Here is a 27,214-nt window from a genome sequence, read left to right on the forward strand (position 1 = left end):
AAGATCCAAATGTGAAAGAGACGGAACACACGAGAGAAAACATTAACAACTGTTAACTCTGGTTGATGGGAACGTGGGTGTGAGCCCGGCTCAGACGCCACGGGCGGACTTCACTCCCGGCCTGGGAAAACCACCACCCCAGGCACGGTCAGTCCTTTCCTCGCCCCTGCCCAGCCAAGATGCGAGGAGAGAACATCCAGCACCCGCTGTTTTCTGATATTCTGCCCTTTTCCCCCCAGACCTATCTTCACGTACATCACATCAGATTACATAAAGCCAAATTACACAAGCCATGATTACATTCTGAAGCCCGGCGACGGGACGCGCTACGGTTTTCCCTCCACAGTGTCAAAGTTCTCTGGATTCTTCCACTCCTAGCTCTCAGGGGCGGTGGCCTCCCTGGGTCTGAGGTGACCAAGCGCAGGCGGAGGGCGTGAGGAAGCTGGCCACAAAGCCCGCGAGCAAGAGGGGTTTGGAGGCCTCGGTGCCGAGGCACGGGTCTAAGAATGGAACCGACCAAAGCGCCTTGGTGCTGGTTAGGTTTTATTTTAACAGGATGTTTCCTCTTCGTTTGTTTTTCAAAATATCAGTTATATCAATATTAGAAGTGTAAACAGGTACAAAATATACAGTACATAGAAACAATTTTCTTAACTAGTCTATTGCCTAATAAAAGTACGCATGAGGGAGCTGACTGAACGGAGGCCATGGTCTCTTGCTCCTCAGGGGAAACAAGTGACCCATTTGGGGGAAGGGAACCAGTCCAGTGGCTGTTCCAACAAAACGGGATGGACACTCGTGTGGGAGGGACAGCACTGTGGTAGAATCAAGAAAGCTGGGCCATTTCTAATTCTACCTGTGAGATGTCAGACGGGGAATGAGCAAGCGCTCGGCCCTTGCCCAGCCTCTCAGACCTGCCACCGGGCGCCCCCGGGGTGCGGGTGGGGGTGGTGAGCACGCACACCGGAGGGGCCGGCGCTCAGCTACATCTTGACGCCTGACGACTTTGCTCCGGCAGATGCACAAATCTTAAGAGGGCAAAGACGAAAACCTTCCCTCCCCCAAAACTGATGCTCCAGGAGGATGAGCCGTGTCTAATCAGAGGCCCCTCCTCGACTGCGGGCACGGCAGCTTGCACTCACCGAGCGAGGCTGGGATGTGTCCCCCTTGAGGAATTTACTTCCTCATCTCTAACAAGAAAGCATACTGGTCCTGCGTGCTTCACAAGGTCACAGTAATCAAATGAGATGCAAAGTGAAGGCATTTTGACAATGAAGAAACACCACACAGAGAGAAAAGGAAAGAGAGGCATTTCGCTGGAGTGGAAAGCGGCCCCACTCCGGGGTGGGCAGGCCAGGCTTTGTTCCTGGCTCTGCTGGGATGTGACATCGAAGGGTTCCACTTGCCCGCCTCAGCTGCCTCACCTCTGCAGCCTTAACGCTGGGTTTTCAGATGACTCTCTGTTATAAGGCTCTGAGTCACCTAACAGGGTGACACCACCCAGACCCCTTTCGATAGGGGTGACAGATGGCCCATAATAGGCCAGCCCGTTTGGGGGCCTTTTCAGATGGAGGAGAGCTGGGAAATGGGACTGGCTGCTGGTGGGCAAGTCCTTCTCCCAGCTGACACGAAGTGGGGGGGTTTCCACCTTGTAGAGCAGGTGGTGATGGGACGAGCTTGCAGCCCTGCCCCGCCCCAGGCTGAGCACAGCTTTGGGGGGGGTGGTCTCAACTCCCCCCAACTCTGTGCCACCACCAGCCCATCCCTAGACATCAGTGGGGCCTGTGTCCCCAGCCGGCCAACTCCGGGCACACACACCGTCAGACTTGGTAAGGACACAGCCCACACAAACACGCTCCGGAAACCAAAAGTACGCTATAAAGTTTAAACTGGTGCTACGACTATTTTCCAGCTTTTTTCGTCAAGAATAAAAAAAAAAAAAGTTTTCATAATTAAATTACTTAAAATTCTATGCTGCTCAGTTTCACAATCAGAGAGTTCTACTTTGTTTAGAGGTGGAAGCCGGATAGTTTCTCTTTTTCCAGTGATCAGTTCAGCAACTTGGAAATCGGCTTCCCCCAGGCTCCGTTCCCGCCTCCGCTTTCACCACCACCCCGACGTCTGCAAGTGGGACTTCGGCCACGCGCGGCCTGTGGGGGCGAGGGGGCCGGGCGCCCCGGCCCGCCCGGGGGGGGGCCTCACAGGTCCGCGCCATCGCTGGGTCCCAGGACGCTCAGGCCACAAGTCCAGTCGGTCACAAGGTCCGTGGAGGCCAAGGGTCCTTTAGAGGCCGGGCTCTTGAAGGGGTCCGGGGGGCCGGCCGGGAGGGGCGGGAGGGGCTGGCCGCGGGCCGGGCCCTTGGCGCCCGCCGCGTGGTTGCGCTGGTGCTTGCGCAGGTGGTCCTTGCGGATGAAGCTCTTGCCGCACACGCTGCAGGTGAAGGGCCGCACGCCCGTGTGGGTTCGGTAGTGGTCGATGAGCTTGGAGCGCTCGGTGAAGCGCTTCTCGCACTCGGTGCAGGGGAACGGCCGCTCGCCCGTGTGCAGCATGCGGTGGCGGATGAGGTGGGCCGGCCGCGTGAAGCAGCGCCCGCACTCCCCGCACCGCAGCGCGCTGCCGTCCCGCGCCCCGCCGCCCGCAGCCGCCGCCGCCGCCGCCGCCGCGCCCCCCGGCGCCCCCTCGGGCAGCCCGCAGCTGCGCTGGTGCGCGCTCAGGCTGACCTGCAGCTGGAAGCTCTTCCCGCACGTGGCGCAGGTGAAGGGCCGCCCTCCCGGAGGGGCTGCGGGGTGCTTCTTCAGGCCTGGCTTGTGGCCGAAGCCTTTTGTCCGGCCGGGGTATTTACAGGGGTCACTGAAGGGTCTCGGGGCCTGGGTGGGGTCCAGCACGGCCTCTCCGTTGTCAGGGGAGGTGTAGGGCACCCCCTCGGGCCCAGTCCTCGGGTTCAGGCCCACAGGGGGTTTACACCTGAAATTCCAGCCCCACCGGACCCCCCCAAAGAGCCAGTCCCCGGGGGGGGTCTCCTCCTGGGCCACGGCCGGGCTGAGCTCACCCATGTCCCGCTCAGGCCGGGCAGGCTCTCTCAGCCCCAGCACGGGGTCCTGGCCGGGGAAGGAGCTGCCCTGGTTCTCCCAGGCTCCTTCCTGGACAGGACTAGGGAAAAACCTTGTGGCCTGGCCGGGTCCAAACAGGGTCCCATGAGCCTCTAGGTCAGTAGGATGCACCGGTGTGGCCACCACCTCCTCTTCCTGGACTTCTGTTTTTATCACAATTTTTACATCTGCTGAGAAAGACAGAAAGACCCCGTATCATTCTGTCCCGGTACCTGCTTAGAGGAGGAAGGCCTGATACTTTCATCGGGCTATTCAGCTCCCCGACCACCGCTGAGCCCTACTCTCCCCGCCTCAGGATCCGGCTCAGCAGGGCATCCTCCCCGCGGGCCTGGGGCGGCCTCAGCCTGTGGGTGAGGCCCTTCACAGGTAAAGCCAACGTATCCGCTCACCACGTTCCGTGTTCACGCTGGCTATCAAGACTAATCATGCGTTTATCCTGAAGCTGACCACTGGTGGCCAAGTAGCCAAGGGGCAGAAGCCCAGTGCTGGGCTCCGGCCGATCTATCATTGTACTGTGCTCCCCCCGCCGGCCCCCCCAGGCCAGCTGTGGGCTTCAGGTAGCGCTCTGACCAACAGCTCCTCTATGAATACCCTATTTCATAGGGTTGTACGTCACGTCTGAAAGCACTTAGCACGCTATTTGGAAGGCAGCAAGCATTCAGTAAATGTGGCCAGCTAGCTAATGATAAAAATATTAGTGAAATAGTACAAATGTTTTTGATTTTATATAAACGCACTTAAATCTCACATCCTGAAGTTTTAGATCAGGGACGCAGGCTTTTAGCACATTTTGGGGGGGGATAAAATATGACAGAAATGATTAAAGTAACAGACAACTGGCCTTCAAAACCGAAGTGAAAAGAAAGCCAGTACATAAATTCGGTAGTTGTTCTTCCCGATTCTGGCCTTCAGACACCTGTCTTTGGTAGCGCTGATACCTAAGAAGCGGTTCCGGTTTGCTTTTGGTTTTTCAATGCCAGCCAGGAGCCAGGATTGCTGAGCCTGGGCAGGAGGTACATCCTCTCAACGGGTCGGCTTACCAGGCTTGACTGGTCCGGACCGTATGAGAAAGGGACAGCCGGAAACATTCTCAAGAAAGGCTGTGCAAGTGTAAGAACTTGGAAGGAGATAAAGGACAGACTGTGTACCGAGTCCGAACATCACAGACACCTAACGGCCTGTTGGCCCAAAGGTCAGGGCAGTTCACTGGTAAAAGTGAGGACCCTGGGCTGAGGCGGCCTCCCAGGAAGACGCGACCCTTTCCCGTCCTCTGCCACCCCGTACCTTCCGTGGAGGCCGCTGTGTTCAGCTTCAGTGTCCCGTCTGAGCATGCTGAAGAAGGATGGTGGGGAGGGAGGTCCGCCTGCCAGGAAGTGGGTGGGAGAGTGGTTGAAAAGTTGGAGTGGACGCCTGCAACGAAGAGAGATGAGAGCCCATGGGTTAGGGGAAGGAAGGGCGCGGAAAGCCCGTGCGAAAGGAAGGACAGGCTAGACCCTAAGACCCCGCCTTTTTTGTGGGAGCGAACAGCCCCGCCTCTCCCGCACCCAGTTCTCTTTTGCTCCTTCTCTGAGGCACCAGGAAGCTCAGATGTTATTTATTTCATACAGGCCTCTTGAATGTGAGGCACCTGGCAATTTAAATGCCCAATGGTGGGGGCAGGAACAGGAGTGCAGCTGACGAAGGGCAGGCAGAGAGAAGCCAAGACAAGAGCATCATCCAACCCATGGCGGGGCCTGCAAAATATCATTTGGGACGGCCCCCTGCCTTCAGGTGGGGAAACTTCTCCATGAGTCAGGAGCCCACAGCTCCCACAGTGCTTCCAGAAGCTCCTGCCCTGCACCCCACCCTTAGTCCCTGCATCTCGTTCCTGGTGGCTGCTCGGTTGTGGCCACTCACCAGAGGCGGCATCTGTAGAGACGTCTCCTGCTCCGGAGTCCAGCTGGCTGAGGCCCCACGGCTCCTCCCCGATATCTGGCTGTCCGGCTGCCCATGCCTCTACCCCCAGAGCCTGCTGCTCCTGGAGCTGGAGCTCGCCCTCCTGCTTGATCTGCATTAAGAGGTCAGGGGCAGGAACTGGGGGCCCCGAGCCTAAGAAAGGGAAAGGGCATGAACATACAGCATCAGGGCCCCTCGGGCCTGGGGCGGACACACATCCAGCCAGGGACGTGGACACAGGGGCTTACAGGGGTCAAAAAGCAAGAGAACCTGGTGGGAATGGAAGGCCAGAGCGGAGGGGACGGCAGGGCCTTCTGGGCAAAGCATAAGGTCACATGGTATTGAGCATAGGGTAGGATGGGAAGGCATTCTCAGGGCGACCCCTGGCCCACACAGAAGCCTGAGCTGCTCTGGGCAAGTCCTGCCCTCACTTTTAACGCAGAAATGCTATATAAAAAGTCACTCCAAATATCCCCCAAAACCTTACTCCCCCACCTGTATATAAGTGAGCATAAAAGAAAGATTCCAGATACAAGAATCAAACAGCAAATGCAAAGTCAATCAAGAGTTCGAACAGGAGCCAAGCAACCCAGTGAGTCGCTGGAACAGGAGACAGGCCTTAGGGACTGGGCTTTGATGCCCAAGCGAGGGCTAAGAGCCCTGCTGAGCTGTCTGAGCCATGAGGCTCTGTCCTAGTGAGCTGGGGACTAGAAAAATTCCATTCACCTGAGGGCACTACCAGGAAGCTGCCACCTGTCTAGGGCCATGGGTGGGATAGCCACCCTAAGAAAGTGGAATTTCCCCACGCCCACACTGAATTCATACCACCCACACGGTGCAGAGACCAGAAGCTGAGAAATCCACAGAAACATTGGCTGACCACCCCCCCACCACAACCCATGAAGCCCCCCAGCACAGGCAAATGCAAACCTGCCCCCAGGGACACCCCCACAACTCAGGTCCCTATGAAAAAACTAAACTTACAACCAGAAGAGGAGCCAAACAACATGAGAGTTGTGGCCGGACTCCCAAGAACTACAGAAAAAAGAACAAGCCGAAGGGTGTGGGGACCTAAGTACCACCCTGGGAGTTGATGCACGGCGGCCTGTGCCCAAGGCTGTCCCCTGCCAGGTCACATGACAGAGTGGCCTGAAAGTGGCCTGAAATCCTCCAGGCTGAGACCGTGGTGGCCCCGGGGACCAGCAGAGGCGGACAGAGAGTCTCAGGAGGACAGCATCTTCCACATAGCTGGCAGGCGTTACTGAGCTCACCACTACAGATCACCACCTCAACAAGAAAAGTGGCCACCTCAGGGGGTCAGAGGTCATGTACTGCAGGATCTGGCCTGCAGAGACGCTGGATACTGGGATACGCCGAATATAAAGTTTAATATATTTGGAAAAGTAAAAAGGGGGAGAGTCTGATAAATCAGAGCCTACCCAAATAGACCAATCAGATTTTGAAAAAAGAAGAAAATATAACTTTGGAATTGTAAAATAAAATCACTGAAATTTAAAAATCCAGTTTATAGGCAAAACAACAGAAAGCAAAGAACCGAGCTGAGGCTGGTGAGCTAACTAGAAGACAGATAAGAAATGATGGACGGAGCTGAAAATATGAAGAGACGTCCACCGTTATGAAGGACAGTATGAAAACATTCCAGAATAAACAAGTAGGGAGGAGGCGGGCAAGGCAATATTCAGAGAGATAATACTGCAAAATTTCCCAAACTGTTGAAAACTACTGATGATTAAAGCTGGATCAAGAGAAAGAAATCCCTGCCTGGACATGCAGAAAGACTGCAGGCCCCCAGAGTCAGAGGCCTGCTTGGCGGAGGACAAGGCAGACCGCCCACCAGGCCACAATGGCGGGACGGTTGGATGGCTTCTCAGCTTCTCCCTCTCAGCAAAGCATCTTCAAGGGGCTAGGAGAAAATAACATTCACACAAGAATCCATATCCCTCAAATACAGGGATGGAATAAGAGTATTTTCAGACACATAAAAACTCCTATACGAACACAAACTGAGAGTCTGTTACTCACAGACCCACAAAAGACTTCTAAGGGATATGTTTGTAAAGAAAAAAAAAAAAACTCCTAAAGTCACTTCTAAAAGAACAGAAACAGAACATATAACTTCCAAACTAATTAAAAATAATACTAGTTTGAGAGGCGCCTGAGTGGCTCAGTTGGTTAAGTGTCTGCCTTCAGCCCAGGTCATGATCCCAGGACTCTGGGATCGAGTCCAGAGTTGGGGGGGTCCCTGCTTCTCCTCCCTTTGCCCCGACCCCCGTTTGTGCTCTCTCTCTCTCTAATAAATAAAATCTTAAAAGAAAAAAAAGGAAAAAAATAGTTTGAGGAAGAAAGAATCTAAATGAAGAACTCTCAAAGGAAGAGTACTAAAAAAGAAATACAGAAAAGGTGGTCTAAGGTCTGAACACAAGTCAAGATGGTGGGTGAGAATCCAAACATGCTAGCGAACACAATCAGCGTAAGCAGGGTGGACCGGCATTGTCCATTGGAGAAACCGTGTAGGCCATGTAGCTCATTCTAGGTTTTCTAATAGTTATGTTAAAAAATAAATAAATAAAAAGGAACAGGTGAAATTAATTTTAATAATATATTTTACTTAACCCAATATATCCAAAATGTCCAAAATTTATGTATTTCATCTTTACATCACTTTTTTTTTTAAGTTTTATCTATTTATTTGAGAGTAAGAGAGAAAGAGAGTGCAGGAAATGGGGGGAGACAGAGAAGCAGACTCCCCACTGAGAGGGAGCCTGACACGGGGCTCAATCCTGGGACCCTGGGATCCTGACCTGAGCCAGAGGCAGACGCTTAACCGACTAAGCCACCCAGGTGCCCTTTTACAGCACTTTGTAAGTGACCAACAACCACATGTGCCTAGTGCCCACTGTTCTGGACATTTAAAAGGTAAAGATGATCACACTAAAAAAGAACAAGAAACTGGGGTGCCTGGGTGGCTCAGTCAGTTAAGCGTCTGCCTTCGGCTCAGGTCGTGATCCCAGGGTCCTGGGATCGAGTCCCACATCGGGCTCCCTGCTCAGCAGGGAGTCTGCTTCTCCCTCTGCCTGCTACTCCCCCTGCTTGTGCTCTCTCTTTCTCTCTCTCACTTTCTCTCTGGCAAATAAATAAATAAAATAAAATAAAAACAACAACAACAAAAAACCGAACAAGAAACCTAGCTATATGCTGTTTGCAAAAGACGCAATTAAAACAAAAGGATGCAAGAGCAGTGTAAAAGAATAAAAGCCAGAATAAAGACATTTTTAAAAAAGATGTAGTTATACCATATCAGAGGAAATAGATTTTGAAAAGAGAAATATTCATAGAAATAAAAAAAAGGGTCACTGTACAATGTTACATTGACCAGAAAGAGAAAATAATTCTAAATGTTTAATCTAATACCTTGGCTTCAAAATAATAAAGCAAAACTCCAGGAGAAATAAACAAGTCCCACCTTCTCAGCGGGGGGTTTCAACGCACCCGTTCCTGTAACTGATAAATCTAGCTACTCAAGGTTATAGGAAATTCGAGTAACACTATTAACAAACCCGATCAAATGGACGTAGTAGACTCTAAAGACAAGGAAAACACAAGTTTTTCAAGCCACACAGAACAGTAAGGAAAAATGAACACTTTCTAGACCATAAAATGAACTTTGGTAAATTTTTTTTTTGAAGATTTTATTTATTTATTTGACAGAGAGAGAGACACAGCGAGAGAGGGAACACAAGCAGGGGGAGTGGGAGAGGGAGAAGCAGGCTTCCCGCTGAGCAGGGAGCTCGATGTGGGGCTCGATCCCAGGACCCTGGGATCATGACCTGAGCCGAAGGCAGATGCTTAACGACTGAGCCATCCAGGTGCCCCTGAACTTTGGTAAATTTTAAAAGATTTGTACTTTATACCCTTATTTTCTGACTATAACATTAGGTCAGAAATCAAGAACAGATATCCCCAAACTCCTCATACGCACTAAAATTTAAAAATATGTATGTTTTCTACATAATCCAAGGCTCTAAGGACAAATGACAATGAAAATGAGAAGATATTTGGAACCCGATGCCAATAAAGATATTATTTATCAAAATGTGTGAGCTGCATTTACAGTGGTACTTAGAGGGTATTTTATGACCTTGTATGTTTATATTACGAAGGAGAAGACAGGTAGAAAATTAAGGGTCAAGTAGTCAGTGCAACTCTACTACTTTAGGGTAGGAAGTGCCCCCTGCTGGACCACAGTGAAGGAGCCTGTCCCCAGCAGAGCAACAGAGACGGCCTGGCCCCTGGGGGTAGCCAGCTGCCCAAGGGGAGAAGGATGGGTGGGCAAGGACTGTGCTTGTCCAGTTCTGCTCCCAAACTCTCTGATGATGAGGTATGTTCCTGGTGGGCCCCCTGGAAGGATGCCCAGAGGTAGAGAGAGAGAGGGACGTCACAGAACTGAGCCCCTTCTGCATGAGAACAGGCACTGGGAAAAAGGAGTTCCCTGCCCCTCCAGCCCCCCCCCGCAGATGTCAGCAACAAACAGAAAAAGCATGTTAAAAAAAGGCACCACAGAGGTGCCCGGGTGGCTCTGTCGGTTAAGCTTCCAATTCCTGATTTACGTTCAGGTCTTGATCTCAGGGTTGTGAGATGGAGCCCTGTCTCAGGCTCTGGGCTGGGAGCGGAGCCTGCTTAAGATTCTCTCTCTCCCTCTGCTCCTCCCCTCCCAGCTCTCAAGCTCTCTCTCTAAAAAAAAAAAAAAAAAAAGCACCACTGACAATAGCAATTTTAAAAAAAATACAAGGAAAAAATCTAAAAACAAATAAAAATAAAAACAAAAAATAATACAGGGAACCTAGGAATATATCTAACAACAAATTTGGAGAAAATTCTAAAACTTCATTGAGGCACATGAGACAGATGAGCTACATGGAGGAGGCTTAGGACATTCCCCAGTAACGTGCCTCAATACCGCAAAGGGGTCCATTCTCTCCAACGTGATTAAGAGAGTGAATGCAACTCCAACCACAATCCCAGCTGGATTTTTCACAAAACTTGTTATAAGGTAATTAGGAAGATGACCCCCAGAGCAAAGGAAAAGATGACCCAAAGCGCTAGTGAGAAAGAACCAGGGTACCAACCTCCCTCTGCCACTAAGAGCTTGAATGTGAAAGGCAGAACTTTTAAAGCAAACGTGAGATGGTGTACTACTGCCTTGGGGTAGGGGAAATTTCTTAATTGTTTATGACATAAAAAGGACAAATCATAAAGGTAAAATCCAAGTATATTAAAATCAAAAGCATCTGTTCTTTAAAATATACCATAAATGGAGAAGATATTGGCGATACACCGTCAGAGAAAAAGATTAATATTCAGAACATGAAAGGAGCTCCTACAAATCAATAAGTAAAGGGAAAACAAAAGAAAAACGGACAAAAGGCATAAACAGGCATTTCACAGAAGAGCAGACAAGTGGCCTGTAATGTTCAATCTTGTTAATTGGGAAAATGCACATTTTAAAATAGGAATTTTAAACCGATGCGCTCCCTCCAGATGGGCAGAGATGAGGATGGGAGGCGTTCCCGGGCTGGCGAGGATGAGGGGCCGTGGGCAGCTGGGCACCGTGGGCAGGCCACTTTACAGAGCACTCAGACGTGACCTGGAAAAGCCCAACATGCACCTTTCCTACAACCCAGCAGTTCCACTCCCGGGTCTACACCTAGAGAAACTTTGACACACGCTTCACAATTTTCACAACAGCATCGTTCCTAAAAGCAAACAAGTTAGAAACAGCGCAAATGCCCATCAACAGAAGGAATGCATGCACCGTGTCGCCATCGTAAAGCAGAAAACCATGAAGTGGTGAAAAGGAAAAGGGGAAGCTGTACTGTGTCAACACCGGACAACTCTCAGAAACAAGGGCCGGTGAGAAAAGCAAGCTAAAGAAGAATATGGATGGTGTGAGCTCATTCCTACAAAGTTCACAGTGTTATTTAGGAATATATATATATAAGGAATTAAAATATAAAGAAAAGCAAGGGACTGATCACATCTCCTGAATTTTCTGGTTATCTGTAAAAGGAAGGGAGGGGAATGGGATCAGAGAGGGACCACGGGGCGATGGAAGGTTCTGGGTTGTGATCTATTTCTGATGCTGGGGTATTGAGAATGTGGGTGTCAACTCTTATTCTCTAAGGGTTACATGGATTTTGTTCTGTACGTATGTTTTTTTTAAGATTTTTGTTTATTTATCAGAGAGAGAGAGAGAGCACAAGAAGGGGGAGCAGCAGATGGGAGAAGCAGGGTCCCCGCTGAGCAGGGATCCCGATGCAGGACTCGATCCCAGGACCCTGGGACCACAATCCGAGCCGAAGACAGATGCTTAACCAACTGAGCCACCCAGGTGTCCCATGTCTATAAACTTATAATAAGAGTATCATCAAAAGTCTATGGCAAAAACCATCCCTACTTCCCAGACCTTCAAAGCACCTCACAGATAAGGATGCTGGCCATCTCTGGGAGTACTCAACAACATCCTGGCCAAACTGCCAAACAAGAAGAATACGGTTATAACCATTTTAAAAGAAGAGAGAACTTTTGTGTTATCTGAGGAAGGCATAACTGTCTACAGAACAAAATCCATGAGAATCTAAACTGACAAGTCAATTACTAGAAATAATAAGGAGGTTGAGCAAAAGGGGTCTTTTACTAAAGAAAGTCAACAGCAGAGCTATATACTTGTAATAACTATTTAAAATGTAGTTAATATGAAAATGCCATTCACGATAGAGACAACGATTGGAGAAAACCGTGAAGCCTATTCAGGCCACCCGGAAGCCTTCACTCAGTGAGTCTTCCCACGGGGAGAGCCCCCTCATATTGTGAGGAGGCTTATTCTCCAGAAATAAAATGATAAAGTAAATGCAGTTCCAATCAAAATTCCAGCAGGATTTTCTGAGAACTTGACATAAAGATTCTGAAACTCATGAACAGGGTCTTGAAAAGTTTTTGAAGAGCAAGTAGGGAAGGCTTAGTCTTCTAGATATGAGGGCTTCTTATGAAGCTAAAACAGGGAGTGTTGGCGTAGAGACAAAGACCAAAAAACCAGAATAAAGAGCCCAGAAACCAAGTGCATGCATGGGAACCTGGTTCATGACCTAACTGGCATTATAAATCATTGCAGAAAAGACAGAATATTCAGCAGCCTTTGTTGGGAAATCAGATGTCCTTCTGGGGAAAAAAATTTAAATTCTCCCTCGTAACCTACACAAATACTAATTCTCGATAAATTAAAGACTTAAATGTGCAAAGCAAAACTTTAAAAGTTTTATAAGAAGATGGAGAAGAATGTCTTTCTGACCTGCAGTGAGGAAGAGAAGGCTATCCTAAGATAGAAAAAGCAGATCATAAAGGAAAACACTGGTAGGTTTGATTGTACCCAAAATTAAGACTTCTGTACAAGCAAGACAAAGTTAAAAGACCTGCCACAGGCTGGGAGAAGACATTTGTGATGCAAATAACAGATGAAGCGTTTGGATCCAGAACCTACAGACAGAAGTCTGAATCAGTAAGAGAGTGAAAAGCAACGGTAGAAAAACAGAAAAAGACAATCCACTGAAGAAACCAAATAAACACGAAAAGGATGCTCCGCTTCACTAAGAGTCGGGGAAACGCGAATTAAAACACAATGCCATTTCAACCTCCACCAGATTGGCAAGGAGCTAATGCTGAAGGAGGGCAGGGATGTAAGACAACGGGCACTCGTGGCTGCTGATGGGAGCAGGACCAGCTGCGTAACCATGGCAATGGTGGAGGTGCAGACAAGCATGCCCAGCGATGCAGGGGGTCCACCCCAGTCTGTTCCCTGGAGAGGCCGCCGCGCAGGACAGACAGACAGCGGTAAGACTGCCCACTGCGGCACCACTCAGGAGAGTGGAAAATCAGAAACAGCTGAAGTGCAAATCAACAGACCAGTGGAGAACAAGCTGGAATGTAGTTGCTTTCGGGATATTAAGCATCTGTTAAAATGAATGAACTCGATCTATCTGCACCAACAGAGATAAATCTGAAGTACACGATGTTGAGTGATAAATACAATGACATTTATACCGTTTCTCAAAACACACAAAACCATGTTATATATTGCTTATGGCTACGTATGTATGTAATAGCTTTAAATGAAAGTTTTCAAATGCGGATGGAAAGGGTAAACATCCACTTCAGGACAACTGGTTACCCTGGGGAGGAATGAGACTAGGAAATCTAACAAGGAATTTAACACACATAACACAAAAATATTTTAAATTACGTACGCTACATACATTCAACAAATAATTGTTGAATTTCTACTCTGTGCTAGGCAGTTCGAGGTGCCTGGAATGATCATATGAACAAAAGAAATAAAAGTGCTTGTCCTCTTGAAATTTACATCCTAATGGGGAGAGCCCGGCCGGCCATATATTAATCTACAAACGTGAAATCTATCAGCTCTCTCTCTGAAATACATGTAATATCTAGATCTCTATCGATTCTGTAAATGTGAAATATATATAACAATCTAGAAATACACATAATAGATGATGCTCTCTGCTGTAGAACAAACCAAAGCAGGGAAAGAAGACTGGAAATTCTAAGTGGGGACAGGGGCTGCAATTTTAAATAAGGTGATGATTTAAATGTTAAATAAGCAGAGTCCTGAAGGAGGTAATGGGTGGAGCCTGGGGAGGACCTGAAGGGCATTCCTGGCAGAGGGTGCTGCAAGGGCAAAGGCTGGAGGCTGGGGCAGCCCAGAGTGTTGGGGGAAGCGGCAGGGAGGATGGTATGGCGGGAACAGAGGGAGTGAGACACAAACAGAAACATGAGCCAGAGTCTCTGAGGCAGTGGGAAGCCAGTAAGTGGATTTGAAGGAAAGGGCGTAGGGCCTACTCTGGGGGATCAGCGCAGGAGGGGGGAGGCCGGTCAGGAGGTGACCACAGGAGATGATGGGCTGGGGTGGCAGGGTAGAGGAGATGGGGTGTGACAGCATTCTGGACGAGTCCGAAGGGAGTGCTAGCTACTAGGATCCCCGATGGCCGTGGGTGGGAGAAAGGGCCGGGGCTGAGCCCTGGGTCTCGGCCTGCAACTGGAGGGTGGGTAGCTGGCCACTGCAGCAGGGGAGATGTGGGGTGGAGGGGAGGAGGAGCTCTGCTGGGTGTGTGCTTGGCATGAGACGTCTATCCCACCCGAGTGGAGACAGACCAGGCAGCCGGGTGTGAATTCAGGGAGGAGCCAGGCAGAAGGCACACCGTGGGAACTGTTGGCACCCAGGTGGCACGCGGAGCCCTCCCAGCCACTGCCGGGATGGCGGAGACCACCACATAGAGAGGAGGAAGGGCACCCCGACACTTAGAGGCCAGAAAGAGCACTGGGAAATAGCAAAGGGAAGGTGTTAAGTAAGGCAGGAGGAAACCAGGAGGGGGAGGCATCCTGTCAAAGCAGCGAATCTGGGAAGAGAGCGATCAATGGTGGCAAATGTCACCGATGGTAAGACCAGACCTTTAACGCTATGGGGGCCCCTGTGGCCTTGACAGGAGTGTTGACGGAAGGGCCTCCGGAGCGGAAGAGGAATGGGAGAAAGCAGGCACTGCAGGAGGGCGCTCCTGGGGGGCGGGACACGAGGAGGGCAGAAATGGGGGGGCCGCTGCAGGGATGTGGGGTCACGAGTGGTCGGTGTCCAAACCGGGCAAATGACGGCGGGGGCAGATGCTGATGGGAAGGACGGGGGGCGAGTCCTCACCAAGGTGGCCTGGACTGGATCTAGTGCCCAGAGGAGCAGGCCTTTAGTGGGAGGTGGGACCACGGCAGCCAACACGGAGAACAGGGCATGGGTGGAACAGACAGGCCAGTGGGGTGGAAGGGCAGTGAGTTCTGTTTCTTTTTTCAGTTAAACAGTATTTGTTCAACATGAAAACCATTCTAAGCTCATGGGCCAAAAAACAGACAGTGGGCAATTTGGCCTACAGGCCACAGTTTGCCAACCTCTGAGCAACTGAATGGACCAAGGAGACACCCCCGGGACTGTAGGTGAGAAATAGAGGGCTGTGGGGGGGGGGTCCTCTCCAGCCACGTGCAGCTGCATGGGAGCAGGTGCACGACAGGCAGACAGATTTAACCAGGATTATGTTTCTGCCGGGTGAGCACAATGACTAACAGGGGAGAGGGGGCGAGGGTGACCCTGGACCAGAGCCCCGGCTGGGCAAAGAGGGCACCCAGGACCAGCTGGGCAGTGAAAGGGCTGGATGCTGGGGTCGGGGCACTGGGAAGAGAGATCTGCAAGGACAGGAGGGGCCGAGCTCAAAATAAGATGATGGGAGGGGTGCATCACTGTCAGCAACAGGGAATGACCTCAGAGTGGGTGGTGGAGAGGGAGTGGAGGCTGGGGTGCTCAGAGGGCCGTCTGTGCATGCTGCCCTCGCCAGCCACAATGGTGGGAGCAGAGATGAGGTCTGCAGGAGGCGGCAGGAAGAGGGGAGGCATCTGAGTGAAAGGCGGGGGTTTCCAGGGAGGAGGGGAGACTAGCACAGAGGCCCTATGGAGCAGGGACACTGCTGCCTTCCGTGCCTGGGTTAGGAGGGACGGGGGGGGGGGGGGAAGGGGTGGGCTGCAGCGGATGCAGGGCCCCCCGGAAGAACCAGGACTCATCTGCACCAGAATGGGTGGGGATACTCGGGGAAGAGCCGGAGGATGTGAGGTCTTGCTGGGGGCTGAGTTCCCTGAGACACGGAGGCAGAATTTAGGAGCTGAAGAGAAGTGGAGAGGACGTTTGCCAAGGGGATGCCCAAGCCCGGAGCAGATGAGGAGCGAGCTGGGGGTCCGGCTTCTCTCGCTGAGGTGGGTGGGGGGTAACAGGGTTCTTGCTGATGGGCTGGAAGCAGAGTGGAGTGTGTGTTGGAGGGGAACGCGTGGTGGGGGTCTCGCTAGCAGCCACCGTGTTTCTGGGCCCCTCTTCGCTCTCACGAATGCCGGGGCGGGAACCCGAAAGCCTCCGCATAGAGGATCTAAGTAAGATGAACCGTCCCCCGCGCTAGGAGGCCGGGCTCCGTGTCAGAGTCCTGTTCTCCATTCAGACTCCGCATCGCCCTGCTTAGTCATCTTTCTGTCCTCCACCTGCTGCTCTGTCCCTGGCGCCTAGCAAAGTCTCAAAGGACGTCTGTGGGACTAAACTGGCGAGCGCTCTCCGGGGCACGACCGTGTGGCCGGCTCCGCTCCGGCAGCCTGAAACCCCACTTGCGCTCAAACAGTGAACACGGAAGACGCACGTCATTAATCACAAACGAAACATGGCGAGACTTTTCAGTGACACTGGTGTTCGGACGCCAGGGGAACCCGGGGCCGGTGGGACAGACACGGCGCTTCTGGGCGGAAAGCAGGCTCGAGCCCGCTGCGGGGGAGGGTCCTCCTGGTCAGGGATGGGCTGTCGCAGGTGCATCCCCACACCTGCCGAGGGCTTCACTTCAGTAACCTGGCTTCTCTCACGCATCCACCTGTCCCTCCCTTAACTTTCAGAGGTGCTGCCTGGCTCAGGAAAATCCGAGGCAGTGATCTCAGGTATCCAGATTCACCTTAAATAAATCTGTCATTCTAATCATGTTGAAACATGTGGCCGGCCAATGGGACTGGCTCCTGGATGGGGGCAAGGCTGGCTCTCCATAAAACCGGGAAGGAATTACATTTAGTCTTTGCCACGCTCCTACCTTCCCTGTGAGTGTCCTCCTCCCTCTCCCCCTAATTGTGTGCCCTGGCTCTATCTCTTTTCTAAAAGACCAGGTTTGCTGTCTCTTTCCACTCCAGTATTCCTGGAGCGTTAGGGGAACAGGCTACAGGTCATAACTCAACTACTGAAAAGCTTAGATTTAAAATATTCAAGTCTGAGGCTTCTCCTCGGCTCTTCCTGGAAAGAAGGTCGTGCCCTCCCTGACCCTCTACTTTCCTGTTTCCACCTGGCTGCCTGGTGTCCCTGGCCTTCTCTCAGCCCCTCACCTGGACTCGGGTCCACAGGAACATCTGGAACCTTGGGGCCAGTACGACGCCAGCTGCACGGCTCCTTCCCCTGCTCGGTCTGGGACAGGACCTCAGGCTTGGAGATGGCGTAGTCTGAGAAGGACGGAAAGGTTAGCTTTTGCCATGTGGTTCCATTCAGAGCTGCGGACAGCCAGCCTGGGAATCCACGAGTGGCCAAGAAACGAAACTTCTAGATTAGTATAGAGCACTGGTTCCCAACCATGGGCAATTCTGTCTGGAGACATTTTTGGTTGTCACGACTGGGGGTTGGGGGTGAGGTGCTCCTGGCATTGGTGGGTCAAGGCCAGGATGCTGCTGAACATCCTACACTGCACAGAGTAGTCCCACAGCAAACAACCATCTGGCCCCAGATGTCCATGCCCAGGTGAAGACACTCTAATAGAGTCTCTCCCTTAAGAAGCAGTGCATTTCTTCAAACTGAAATATACCGTCACGCCTGCCCCTGTTCCCTTCTGGGGTCACACAGAAACCATCGCAAGAGGAAGGCAGCCCAGGCAGGAACAGCCTCTTGGGGCTACCACATGTGGAGAGTGACCGCAGCCCCAGGGTCTGAGGGAGCAGAGCCTCGAGGCACGAAGACAGTGCTGGCCACGGGAAACATGGTCTGCCCCTATTCTCCACCAACCCAGAGGAGTGTCGTCAGGTATCTTACAGGCCACATATCTCTGTAAGAAAAGGCTAAAGGAATGTGGGTCGATTACAGCCTGGACCTGAGAGCAGCCTGAGGCTTTAGACTCTGTCTCAGCAGGACAGAGACGTCCATCCTCCGTGCCTGGTTAGGAGAAACGCCACCATCCTTCTCTGTCTGGCCACCCATGAACTTCACCAGGTTGTTGGAACTTTCGACTCGGTCACTTGATGCTCATCTTCAATAGGAGGAGGAAGTAACTCCTTGCATGGTCCGAGTTTCTAGTGATTTACACATTGTTGCGACGAAAACCACCCGCATGGAGAGAGAGGTTTGAGGACTTTCAAAGTCACATGTAACAGAAGAATGAGTATCATGCCTTACCCAGGGACACCAGCGTCTCGTAGTTGCCCCGCATCACGTGCTTGTAGAGCTCCTTCTGCCACTCGTCCAGCTTGCCCCACTCCTGCTCAGAGAAATACACGGCCACATCATCAAAGGTCACGGGCACCTGGAACAGTGTCGCGCACACTCACCCACACACTTACAGGCACAGTCCCTCGGGCTGTCCCACCCCAGGTGCCTGAGGGATACCTTGGGGGCCTCCCCCTTGCTGCCCGGGGGCAGGCGCAGGATCCAGAAGTTCCTGTTCCTCAGCAGGTTCTCCATGTTCTCCAGCCGCCTCTGCAGCAGCCCGTACTCCTGCAGCAGGGTCCCCAGCACGGCCCACTTGCCCTCCAGCTGGTTCCCAAACTCCACGGCCGTCTTCTCGCAGTCCGCCAGCTTCTTCTCGGCCATCCCCGTCCGCCCTTCTAGCGAAAGCAGGCGGGCAGCCTGCGATTCGATCTTCCTCTCCATGGCCTGAATTGTGGCTGCCATCGTCCACGGGGAGATCTTTCAGAAACAAAGAGAAGTCCACCATCAATCATTCCATCCACTGTGTTCCTTGAGCCCCTCTCCCCTAGGTGCCGGGGAGCTGGGCCAGGAGGCTCGGAGCTGGGAATGAAAGTGGGGATGCCCTGGGCCACACGCCCCATCTCAGCCTAGGATCAGCTCCTCTGGGTAACTCAGACACTGCTGACGTCCGGGCAGGTGCCTTCCCTCCAGGCCTCGGCACGCACCGGCAGGCGACCTCCCGCATCTGCCCGCACGGGCTCTCTGAAGGCAGTATTTCAGCTTTTTGCAGCAGTGTGTGGCCCATGGAAGGTGCTCAGTGCAATTCTGCTAAATAAACAGTGACTTAGCACTGCTGGGGCGTTTCAGTGGATAAATAGTAAACTGCAGATTTACTAGAGCCCAGCCAGCACCTCCCATCATAATCACACAGGAACTGTCTACGGATGATGACCTAGCAAAAAAAACAGCTGGTTCACTGAACCGGCACAAACATGAGCATTGCTCAACTGCCTTTTTTTTTTTTTTTTAAAGCATCTCTCTCTTTTTAATAAACATAAAAATCAAACAGCTAGTCCCTCTCCCCCCAGTGCCATCTGATTTTGTCCCCTCCCCAGTTACTCCTCCTTAAACTAAAAATCACCATTACTGCAAATCTCCACCAGCCAAGAGTTAGACTTTTTGACCCATGTGGCAGGGGTGGGTCAAGGGGACAAAATCAACACGGGTCCACTGGGCCCCCTGAGAGTCTGTTTCTCGCACTGTCCCCACCCCTCCCAAGGGGAAAATTATTTTCTGACATTTTTGTAGCTACTCCGGGATCAGTGACGCACCTTACAGATTGGGGAGGAAGGTAAAACATATGCCATAAGGTTAGACTTTTATGCGTGTGACAACTGTCATAAAGCTTCCCCCAAGCAGTGACTTACTTCCCTGTTGCTGGAAAGTTCACATGTAGCTTGAGTGACCTGACAGTTGGCAGTTGGAGACCCCGAGGAAAGGGCACGTTTTGCCTTGGGTAGGGGCTGAACCACTCAACCCACCCACATGTGAAGGTGGGCCCCCTTGGGTCAGAGAGGAGGTCCAGATATCTGCGCCTTCTTCTGGCTGTGCCTGAGGGCGCATGTTTCCTTACAACATTCTGGAAACTATTCCCAAACAAATGGTTGGTGACTATCTGCAAAACAAAGACGTGACTAGTGGGGAGCAGTGTGGGCTCATTTGGAGAAAGTCATCAAGAACTACAGCATGGGGGGATAATAGTGAGAGGTGTGCGAGCAGAGGCCAAAAACAACTGTCAAGCACCCTAGCGCTTCTGAGGTTGTTTGGAGGGAGGCCGCACCAGATGACCTCTGACCTGGAGAAGGAAGGGCTTTCGCTGGGAAGGAGCTGGATGGGCAGAGAGCTGTTAGAGGGACACAACTGGATGTGGGTGGGACTCCTGCTCTCAGGAGGCAGGTGCTTCTGCCCCGAGGCTGCAGGGACTGTGCTGGGCTGGCACCCTGGGCCACCCTCCACGACAGCCGCCATTCCTTCCCTTGCCCATTTGTCCTTTCTGATCAGTCCCTGCCACCTGACCCCAGCCTCCAAGAGTTTGCTCCAGAAGTCTCCATTCGCTTCGTCACCAGGCTCCCCAGCTACTGAAATCCTATTCGGCCCCCGAGTGCACTTGACTGCCATATGAATGCAATCTTTGCGTTGCAGGAAAAGGACACCTGCATAAACTCCTTTATAAACAGTAAGGCACACAGTGTGCTTACCATTTCAATGGGCCTTTGCACTATTTAGTGGGAGGTGGTGACCGCTTGTGCTCAGGCCCAGCTCCTTACTAAACGGTGGGTGGTGGATAATATGGGGCTGTCCTCAGACTCCTGCCAGGGAAGCGGAAACCCTATGCTTGAGAGGAGCCGATGGTAAGAGAACTCCAAATCCTTCAAGGACTCCCCACCCATAGGATGAAGTCCAGGCATTAAAACCCCTTCCAACTCTCCCTGCAGCCTTCCCTCCCACTGCCTCCCTACCAAAACCATCTTCCATGGAGCAGGGACTGCCTTGAATTCGCTCGGCACTGCCTTCTCTCTGAGCGCAAGCCGACCTCCCTACCGGAAAAGCTCCACTGGTCCACTCAGCCTGATGAAATCCTAGCCTTCCTCAAAAGCCCAGCTCAAATCACAGAAGCCCAGGCCAGGAAGGGGTGCCAGACCCTCCCTCTCCTTCCTCTGCCTTCCCAGAGCACCTTTCTTTCTCAAGGCAAGAACCACTCACCTCTTTCTGCTTGCATCGTTATCACCAGGGTCCCTGTCTGCTTCCCCAACACACAATGTGTCCCTGAATACAGACCAACTGTATCTTTTCACACACTTTCTAGCTGTGCGATCCTAGGCAAGTTAACTTCTCCAGGCCTCGGGTTTTTCTTTTGTATGACGGAACGAGCACCTACCCCACAGGTTTGCTGTGAGGACAAAATAATGCCTAACAGGGCTGGTGCCTGCCTGCTTCTACAAGAGGGAGCAGCTGTCTTCCGCCCCGACCTCGATCGAGCTGGGCACTCGGTGTGTGCGGAATCGAAGCCGCTTCGGACACCTCCCAGGTGCCACCAGGCCGCTGGGGGGAGCTGGGGGGTAGGGAACGCTGAGGCAGAGCGGTGGGCAGAGAAAGGAGACGCGGGGTGGGGGGCGCGGAGATGAAGGGGCCAGCGGATGGGGCGGGGGCAGGAAGCCGCGGAGGGCTGCAGGAACTCGGCGTGGGGCGGCCTCCGCTGCGGGGTCGGCCGGTTCCGCCCTGCTCAGGCTCGGCCGCGAATGGGGGGCCCGGCCGACGGGCGCCGTAGGCCCCGGCGGACCCCGCGCCCCGCTCGCCGGAGCCCAGGCCCGGCGGCCCGGCCCGGCCCACAGAGCCCCTCCCCAGGGCCTGCGGCGCCGTGTGCTGGGCCCGGGCCCCGAGTCCGCGCGTCGGTGCGCGCGGGCCGCCCTTACCGGAGCCGCGGCCGCCTCGGCCATGGCCGTGCACTGTCCGGCCCGGCCCGGAGGAAGTCGCCGCCGCCGCCGCCGCCGCGCGCGGCTCCACGCAGGTCGGCCCCCGGCCTCTCCGCAGGCGGCGCCCGCCCGGCCCTGCCTTCCCCGCCCGCGTCGCCGCGCTCCTCGCTGGCCGGCCCGCGCCGCTCCGCCCGCAGACGCGCCGCCGCCGTCAGCGCCCGGCCGGTCCACACTGCATCCTGGGAGCCGGCGCAGGCCCGTGAGGCTTCCTGGAGGCAGCGCGGCCGCACAGCCCCACCTGCAGCCCGGAGAGGCGAACGGCAGGCGCGGCGCCCGCCCCGCCCCGCCCCGCCCCGCCCCGCGGCCGGCCGACCCACCCACCCTCCGGTCCAGCAGCCCGCGGAGCCCTGGGTCTCCCCGACCCCCGACCCACCGGCCTCCCGAATCCCCGACCGCCCGACCCCGGACCCACAGGCCCCCGGACCCACCGGCCTCCGACCCCCGACCGCCCGACCTCCCGACCTCCCGACCTCCCGACCTCCGACCCCGCCCACCGCCTCCCTGACCTCTCGAGCCACCAGTCCACCGGCCCGCCGACCCCTCCGACACCCTGACTCACTGACCCACAGACCCACCGGCCTCCCTACCCACCGACCCACGTGGATCCACCGGTCCACCGACCCACCGGCGCTGTCCGACCCACGGGCCGGCCCACCCACCAGCCTCCCGACCCCCTGAACCACCACCGATGCTGCTTGGCCCACGGGTTTCTGGACCCCCGGACCCACTGCCCCCCCCACCAACGCTGCCCCCCCCCACTGGCCTCTGACCCCCCGACCCACGGGCCTACAGACCGCCCTCCCCGCCCCCCCCCCGACCCGACCCACCGGCCTAGGGCCGGGCGTGCGCTGAGGCACCGCCTGGACCCCCGCCTGACCTGCCGCCTGCCGCGCCTCGAACTCTGGACCCCACGCACCCCAAGGGACTCGCTTACTAAAAGGAATCTCCCGGCTCCAGGGACCAGCCGGACCGGGCCGGGCAGGGTGACCGCGGCGACAGCCCCGAGAGACCCGTGCTTTCTCCCACAGGGCATCCGCCACGTCGCCTTTGCTGCTTTAGGTCCTTGCCAGGCAATTTGGGCTTTTCATGTATTTATTTATTTATTTGGACAGCTGTAACTCACGTCTGTCTTGGTTTGAAATGGAATAAATTCTTCCAACAATAGGAAAATAGTTCGGTAAATCCCAGTAGACAGCCACTTGGAACTTTCTGTAATGTGTTTATTATTTATAACAAATATTTCTAAGTGGAATGAACACAATACCATATTTATAATTATTTTGATGAAGAACTTGGTGTGGGAAGACGTTCGTGGTATTTTAAGAGGAAAAGTCTGTCCAGAATGATCTCAGCTTTGTGTAAAAGAAAAAACACACGCGCGAGTTTGGAAGCATGCAGAGCAACACAAAGTAGCTTCTTTTTTCTTTAACAGTGAGACCACGGGCCGTTTTTTTATACATTTTCTAACATTTTTTTTAATTCCTGTTTTTATTTTGTAGTAATAAGAGCAGAATTTTTAAACAAAAAGGAGACAAAAATTAAATAAATAATTGGGAAAACTCCTTAAGAGGCAAACCCAGGCTAGCGGATGGAAGGAGCCTTTGAATGGGGCCCCCATGTGGTCGCAAAGATGCATTTCAAACTTTCAGAATTTCCTCTAAGTGGGACTCTTTCCTAAAGAGGAACCGGTGCCCCACGTGGTCTAGACTTCTATTGGGCTTTGGGGTCTAGCACGCAGGGGTCTTCACATGCCCTTTGCTTTCTCTCCATCAGCCTGGCCTGAAGCTACAGAATGGGGGTCATCCAGGATGCCTTCTTCTCTATGTGTAAAAGTAGAATCTCCCCAGGAGGGGGGGGCGGCACTTTACTCTGGAGTGGGCTCCCTGAGCCTAATTTTCTTTTTTCTTACTGATGCTAGGCCAGCTGTTTTCGCATGCCCCCAGCTCTTGAAGGTTGCCCCTCAAATGTGGGGACGGGCTGGGGGAAGGATAGGGGATTGCCAGGCTGCAGCCCATGGGACCCTTTTGCCTTTTGGAATAAGTCCCTGAAAGGATATAGTAGACCCACTCACTGTAGGGGAATGTTCCTAAACCTGCCCATGGTCCTTTTCCTATTTTTTTTTCTTCTAGCTTTGTTTCCACGGGATTCCTTCCCCTCCCAAATAACACATTCCCTCTGCCAGGGTGGACCCACGTTTTATGGGCTTGAAATAGTTGCATTTTGTATGACTTAGAGAATATTATTAAGAAAAAAAACTTCCCAGAACTGCAAATGTAAAGGTAGGCACAGAGCTGGTGCAAGACAGGTGATCTAAATCTTAAGATTTATTAGCTTCCTGGTGAGGTTCTTGATTAAAAAACAAAACGAGACAAAAAACAGCCATGGGAACATACCAAAGCCTGTCTAAGTTGGGACGTGTGCCCTGGGGGTATTGCAGGAGGAAGTGGGAGTCAGAGAAATTATGAAAGTTCTGCCATTAGCTGGTGCAGATCTCCGTATGTCCAGTGAGAAGATTGGATGGGGCTATTCTGTGACTTTCCTGGGCCTGGCCTTCCATTCACCACCGATTGGCTTTGACCCAACTGAAGACCGCCGTGTCTGCTCCCACTGCGGCCTCTGTGCTGGGCTCTGCGTCATAGCTTGCTTATAGTCTCACGATACCACACGTTGGTCAGTTCCTGGATTACCTTGGAGAAGGGGGCCTCCTCCTTTTCGAGGAAACAGAGGTGTTACCTCCACAGTGATATGGCCCCTCAGGGTCCCAGGGCTTCTGTGAGGCAATATATCACCCGCCTCACGGAGGGTGTGAGCAGCGTGGGGCAGGGCCAGCCTGTGTCTCGGGAATGAGTTCTTCCCAGGAGAGAGGAGCTGATTGGGTTGGTTCCTACCTCCAACAAAGGGTGCCCCTTCTGAGCAGAATGGAGAGCCACACCCACACCTCTCCAAGGTGCTTGGACCCATTCATCTTTGTACTTTCCCAGGCTGGCAAACTGCCTAGCATGCAACTCCGTGTGCACGTGTGTGTGTTATGCGCTTTCTTCTGCTAGGCAGAAGGAAGTGTGGGTATGCACATGTGTGTGTTATGCGCATATATACTTTTCTCTGTGTTTTCCAAATAGGGCAGACCTTGTAAAGTAGATAAAATTTGAACCAGATCTTGAAGGATGGGCAGCATTTTCATAAGCAGAGAGCATTTCAGACCAGAGGGTGGTAGTAGAAATGTTAGCTAGGGGAACAGCCGAGAAAAAAATGGGGGTAGGAGGGTACAAAGCATGTTTAGAAGAAACACGGTCATGGTCCCGTTTGGCTAGGACTTTAAACCACAGGGGAAAATAGGCTGAGCCATATTTTGATAAGCTTTACAAACTTTATTCAGGCCGAGGAGCTGGATTCAGGTAATGGGGTTGAGCGTGAATGAGCCAGTTGTGATGCCGATAGGGAGACTGACCTGAAGGCGAAGTGTGGGGAGGGTTGAGGGGGATGAGATTAGCCGGGAGGATCCTGCAGAGTCCAAGCGTGAGGTGAGAAAACCTCTGGCCAAATGTAGCAGGAGCGGGAACAGGGAGGAAGGAACAACCGAGAGAGAGCTGTAAATGATACACAATAAGGAAGTGGAGTTGATGTGAGCAAGAATTCCAGCAAGCGCTGAGCTGCTGCGTCTGAAGTGGGGGGGGTGGGGGGTGGGGGGGTGGCGTACCTCCAATAGAAACAAAGTGAGTACAAACAGGAGCTAGTTTTCAGGAATGTGACTTAAAAATCCAACTTTCGACATGTGCCATTTCTGGGTGGAAATTGCCTATCTGAGTGGATTCTCAGACCAGCTCCATCTGTGGGAAATCTTGTGAAGGGTATGAATTTCTGGATCCCGTCCCAGATCTACAGAAGCAAAATCTCTGGGGCTAGGTCCTGAGTGTTGTGGCGGAAACTTTTTTAAAAAGATCTATTTTTAACAAGCTTATAGTAGGGGGTGGGTGCAAGGGTGGGGCTGGGGCTCTGATGCACAGCCAAGTTTGGGAAAGAATGACTGGCCCAAACTTCCACCTAGGACAGGAATCCATTGCAAAGTCTCCCTAGCTGGCTCTCCAGCCTCTGTTTGCAAAAAGAGTAAAGATGACCCCTCCCCCCATTAGATTAAACTTTTTTTTTTTCCCCATTAGATTAAACTTTATTTATTTATTTGAGAGAGAGAGAGAGAGCATGAGCAAGCATGGGTGGAGGGGGGGAAGGGCAGAGGGAGAGGCAGAGAATCTCAAGCAGACTCTGCACCAAGCGTGGAACTTGACACAGGGCTTGATCTCATGACCTTGAGATCAGGACCTGAGCCAAAACCAAGAGTCAGCCGCTCAACTGACTGAGCCCTCCAGGGGCCCCATTTTTTTAAACTTTATTATTATTATTTTTTTACCTCTCCCCCTGCCCTTAGATTAAAGCAAGACCTGTACCTCTCCCTCCATTTCCAACTGGCTGGTGCGGTCTGTCCGTATATGCATCAGAAGCAGGCGTGAGGATTTCCATGCCCGTGCCTTTCCTCAGATTCTTTCCTCTCCTTTTATCCACATGAAGCACCCTAATCTGTCCCAGACCAGCTCATGCCCTAATTCTCCCACAAAGCCTTTCTATTCCAATCAAGTCTGCAGTGAACTCTGCCTTGGCCAAGCTCATAACTTAATATTGGTACCATTCATTTGACACTTCGAGAAAAATGATAACACAAGGTAACGGTGTCCTAACTTGCCTCATAGATTATAAGCTTCTTGATAGCAGGGGCTATTTCTTCTTTCTTGTCTCCTCTACCGTGCTCGCTAGGGTAGATTTACAGAGCATGCAGTAATCCCATAGTATTAATCTTGACTGATTGTTTTCTGTGGTGTGATGAGCGAGGGTCTCATGAACTCATCACTCTCTGCTGGTCCGTTCCCATGGCCACTCCCATCACCTCCACCCTCCCAGAAAAATCCAAGGTGGGTGGTCATGGATTATCTACAGCTCACCCTGCAGGAGTGGGGAGACGGGTGAACATGAGATCCTCTGTAAACCCAGGGGACTGGAGAGGCCTGAAGCGTGTGGTTCAGATGGTTCAAATGTAGGGGCTGCTGAGCCAGGAGCCCCGCTGGGCTTGCTATGCTGGGGCAGGTATAGCGGTGGGCAGGGACCTCCAGTTTTCTAGCTGCTCCCTTAGGCCTAAGGTTTTCTCTTGGGACCAGGCACACAGCCCAGAATCTCAGTGCTAGGCCTTTCAAAAAGGTTGTGGTAGTCATTACTGCTGGCCACCAAATATTTCCAGTTGGCTCCCCTGAGGGACGTGGCTGGATTATGTTTCCTGGCCTCTTCTGGTTGGGTCTGGTCAATGAGTTGTCGTTTCTGGGCTGAGCATTTAATTATAAGTTGGGACCTTCCAGAGATTGCTTTCCCACCACGATGGTGCTCAGCAGTATTTGAGAAGGTGGCTGTTCTATTAGCCTGCATCCTGGAGGGAGGAGACACTGCATAGGACCCTCAGCCAACCCTGATAAGCATGTAACGGGAGCATTAAAAAAAAAAAAACA

At 52.6% G+C, this 27,214-nt stretch overlaps 1 protein-coding gene across 3 annotated transcripts; it reads right to left on the reverse strand.

The window, feature by feature from the left end:
* Nucleotides 1-525: 525 nt before the first annotated feature.
* Nucleotides 526-21,820, reverse strand: ZNF746 (zinc finger protein 746). 3 transcript variants are annotated; one of them, XM_078059698.1, is made up of 7 exons: nucleotides 21,609-21,820; nucleotides 18,334-18,633; nucleotides 18,124-18,205; nucleotides 17,070-17,183; nucleotides 5,007-5,198; nucleotides 4,395-4,520; nucleotides 526-3,277 (listed from the first exon to the last, which is right to left on the reverse strand). In XM_078059698.1, exons 1-7 carry the CDS (start codon nucleotides 21,630-21,632, stop codon nucleotides 2,199-2,201), a joined length of 1,917 nt encoding a protein of 638 aa, XP_077915824.1. In that variant the 5' UTR covers nucleotides 21,633-21,820; the 3' UTR covers nucleotides 526-2,198. The 3 variants fall into 3 exon arrangements, with proteins under 3 accessions (XP_077915824.1, XP_077915823.1, XP_077915825.1); XM_078059697.1 differs by having other exon boundaries at nucleotides 526-3,280; nucleotides 21,609-21,819; XM_078059699.1 differs by lacking the exon at nucleotides 21,609-21,820 and adding an exon at nucleotides 20,899-21,042 and having other exon boundaries at nucleotides 526-3,280.
* Nucleotides 21,821-27,214: the final 5,394 nt, after the last annotated feature.

This window comes from Halichoerus grypus, chromosome 12 (genome assembly GCF_964656455.1).
Source record: "Halichoerus grypus chromosome 12, mHalGry1.hap1.1, whole genome shotgun sequence".
Classification (NCBI taxonomy): Eukaryota; Metazoa; Chordata; class Mammalia; order Carnivora; family Phocidae; genus Halichoerus; species Halichoerus grypus.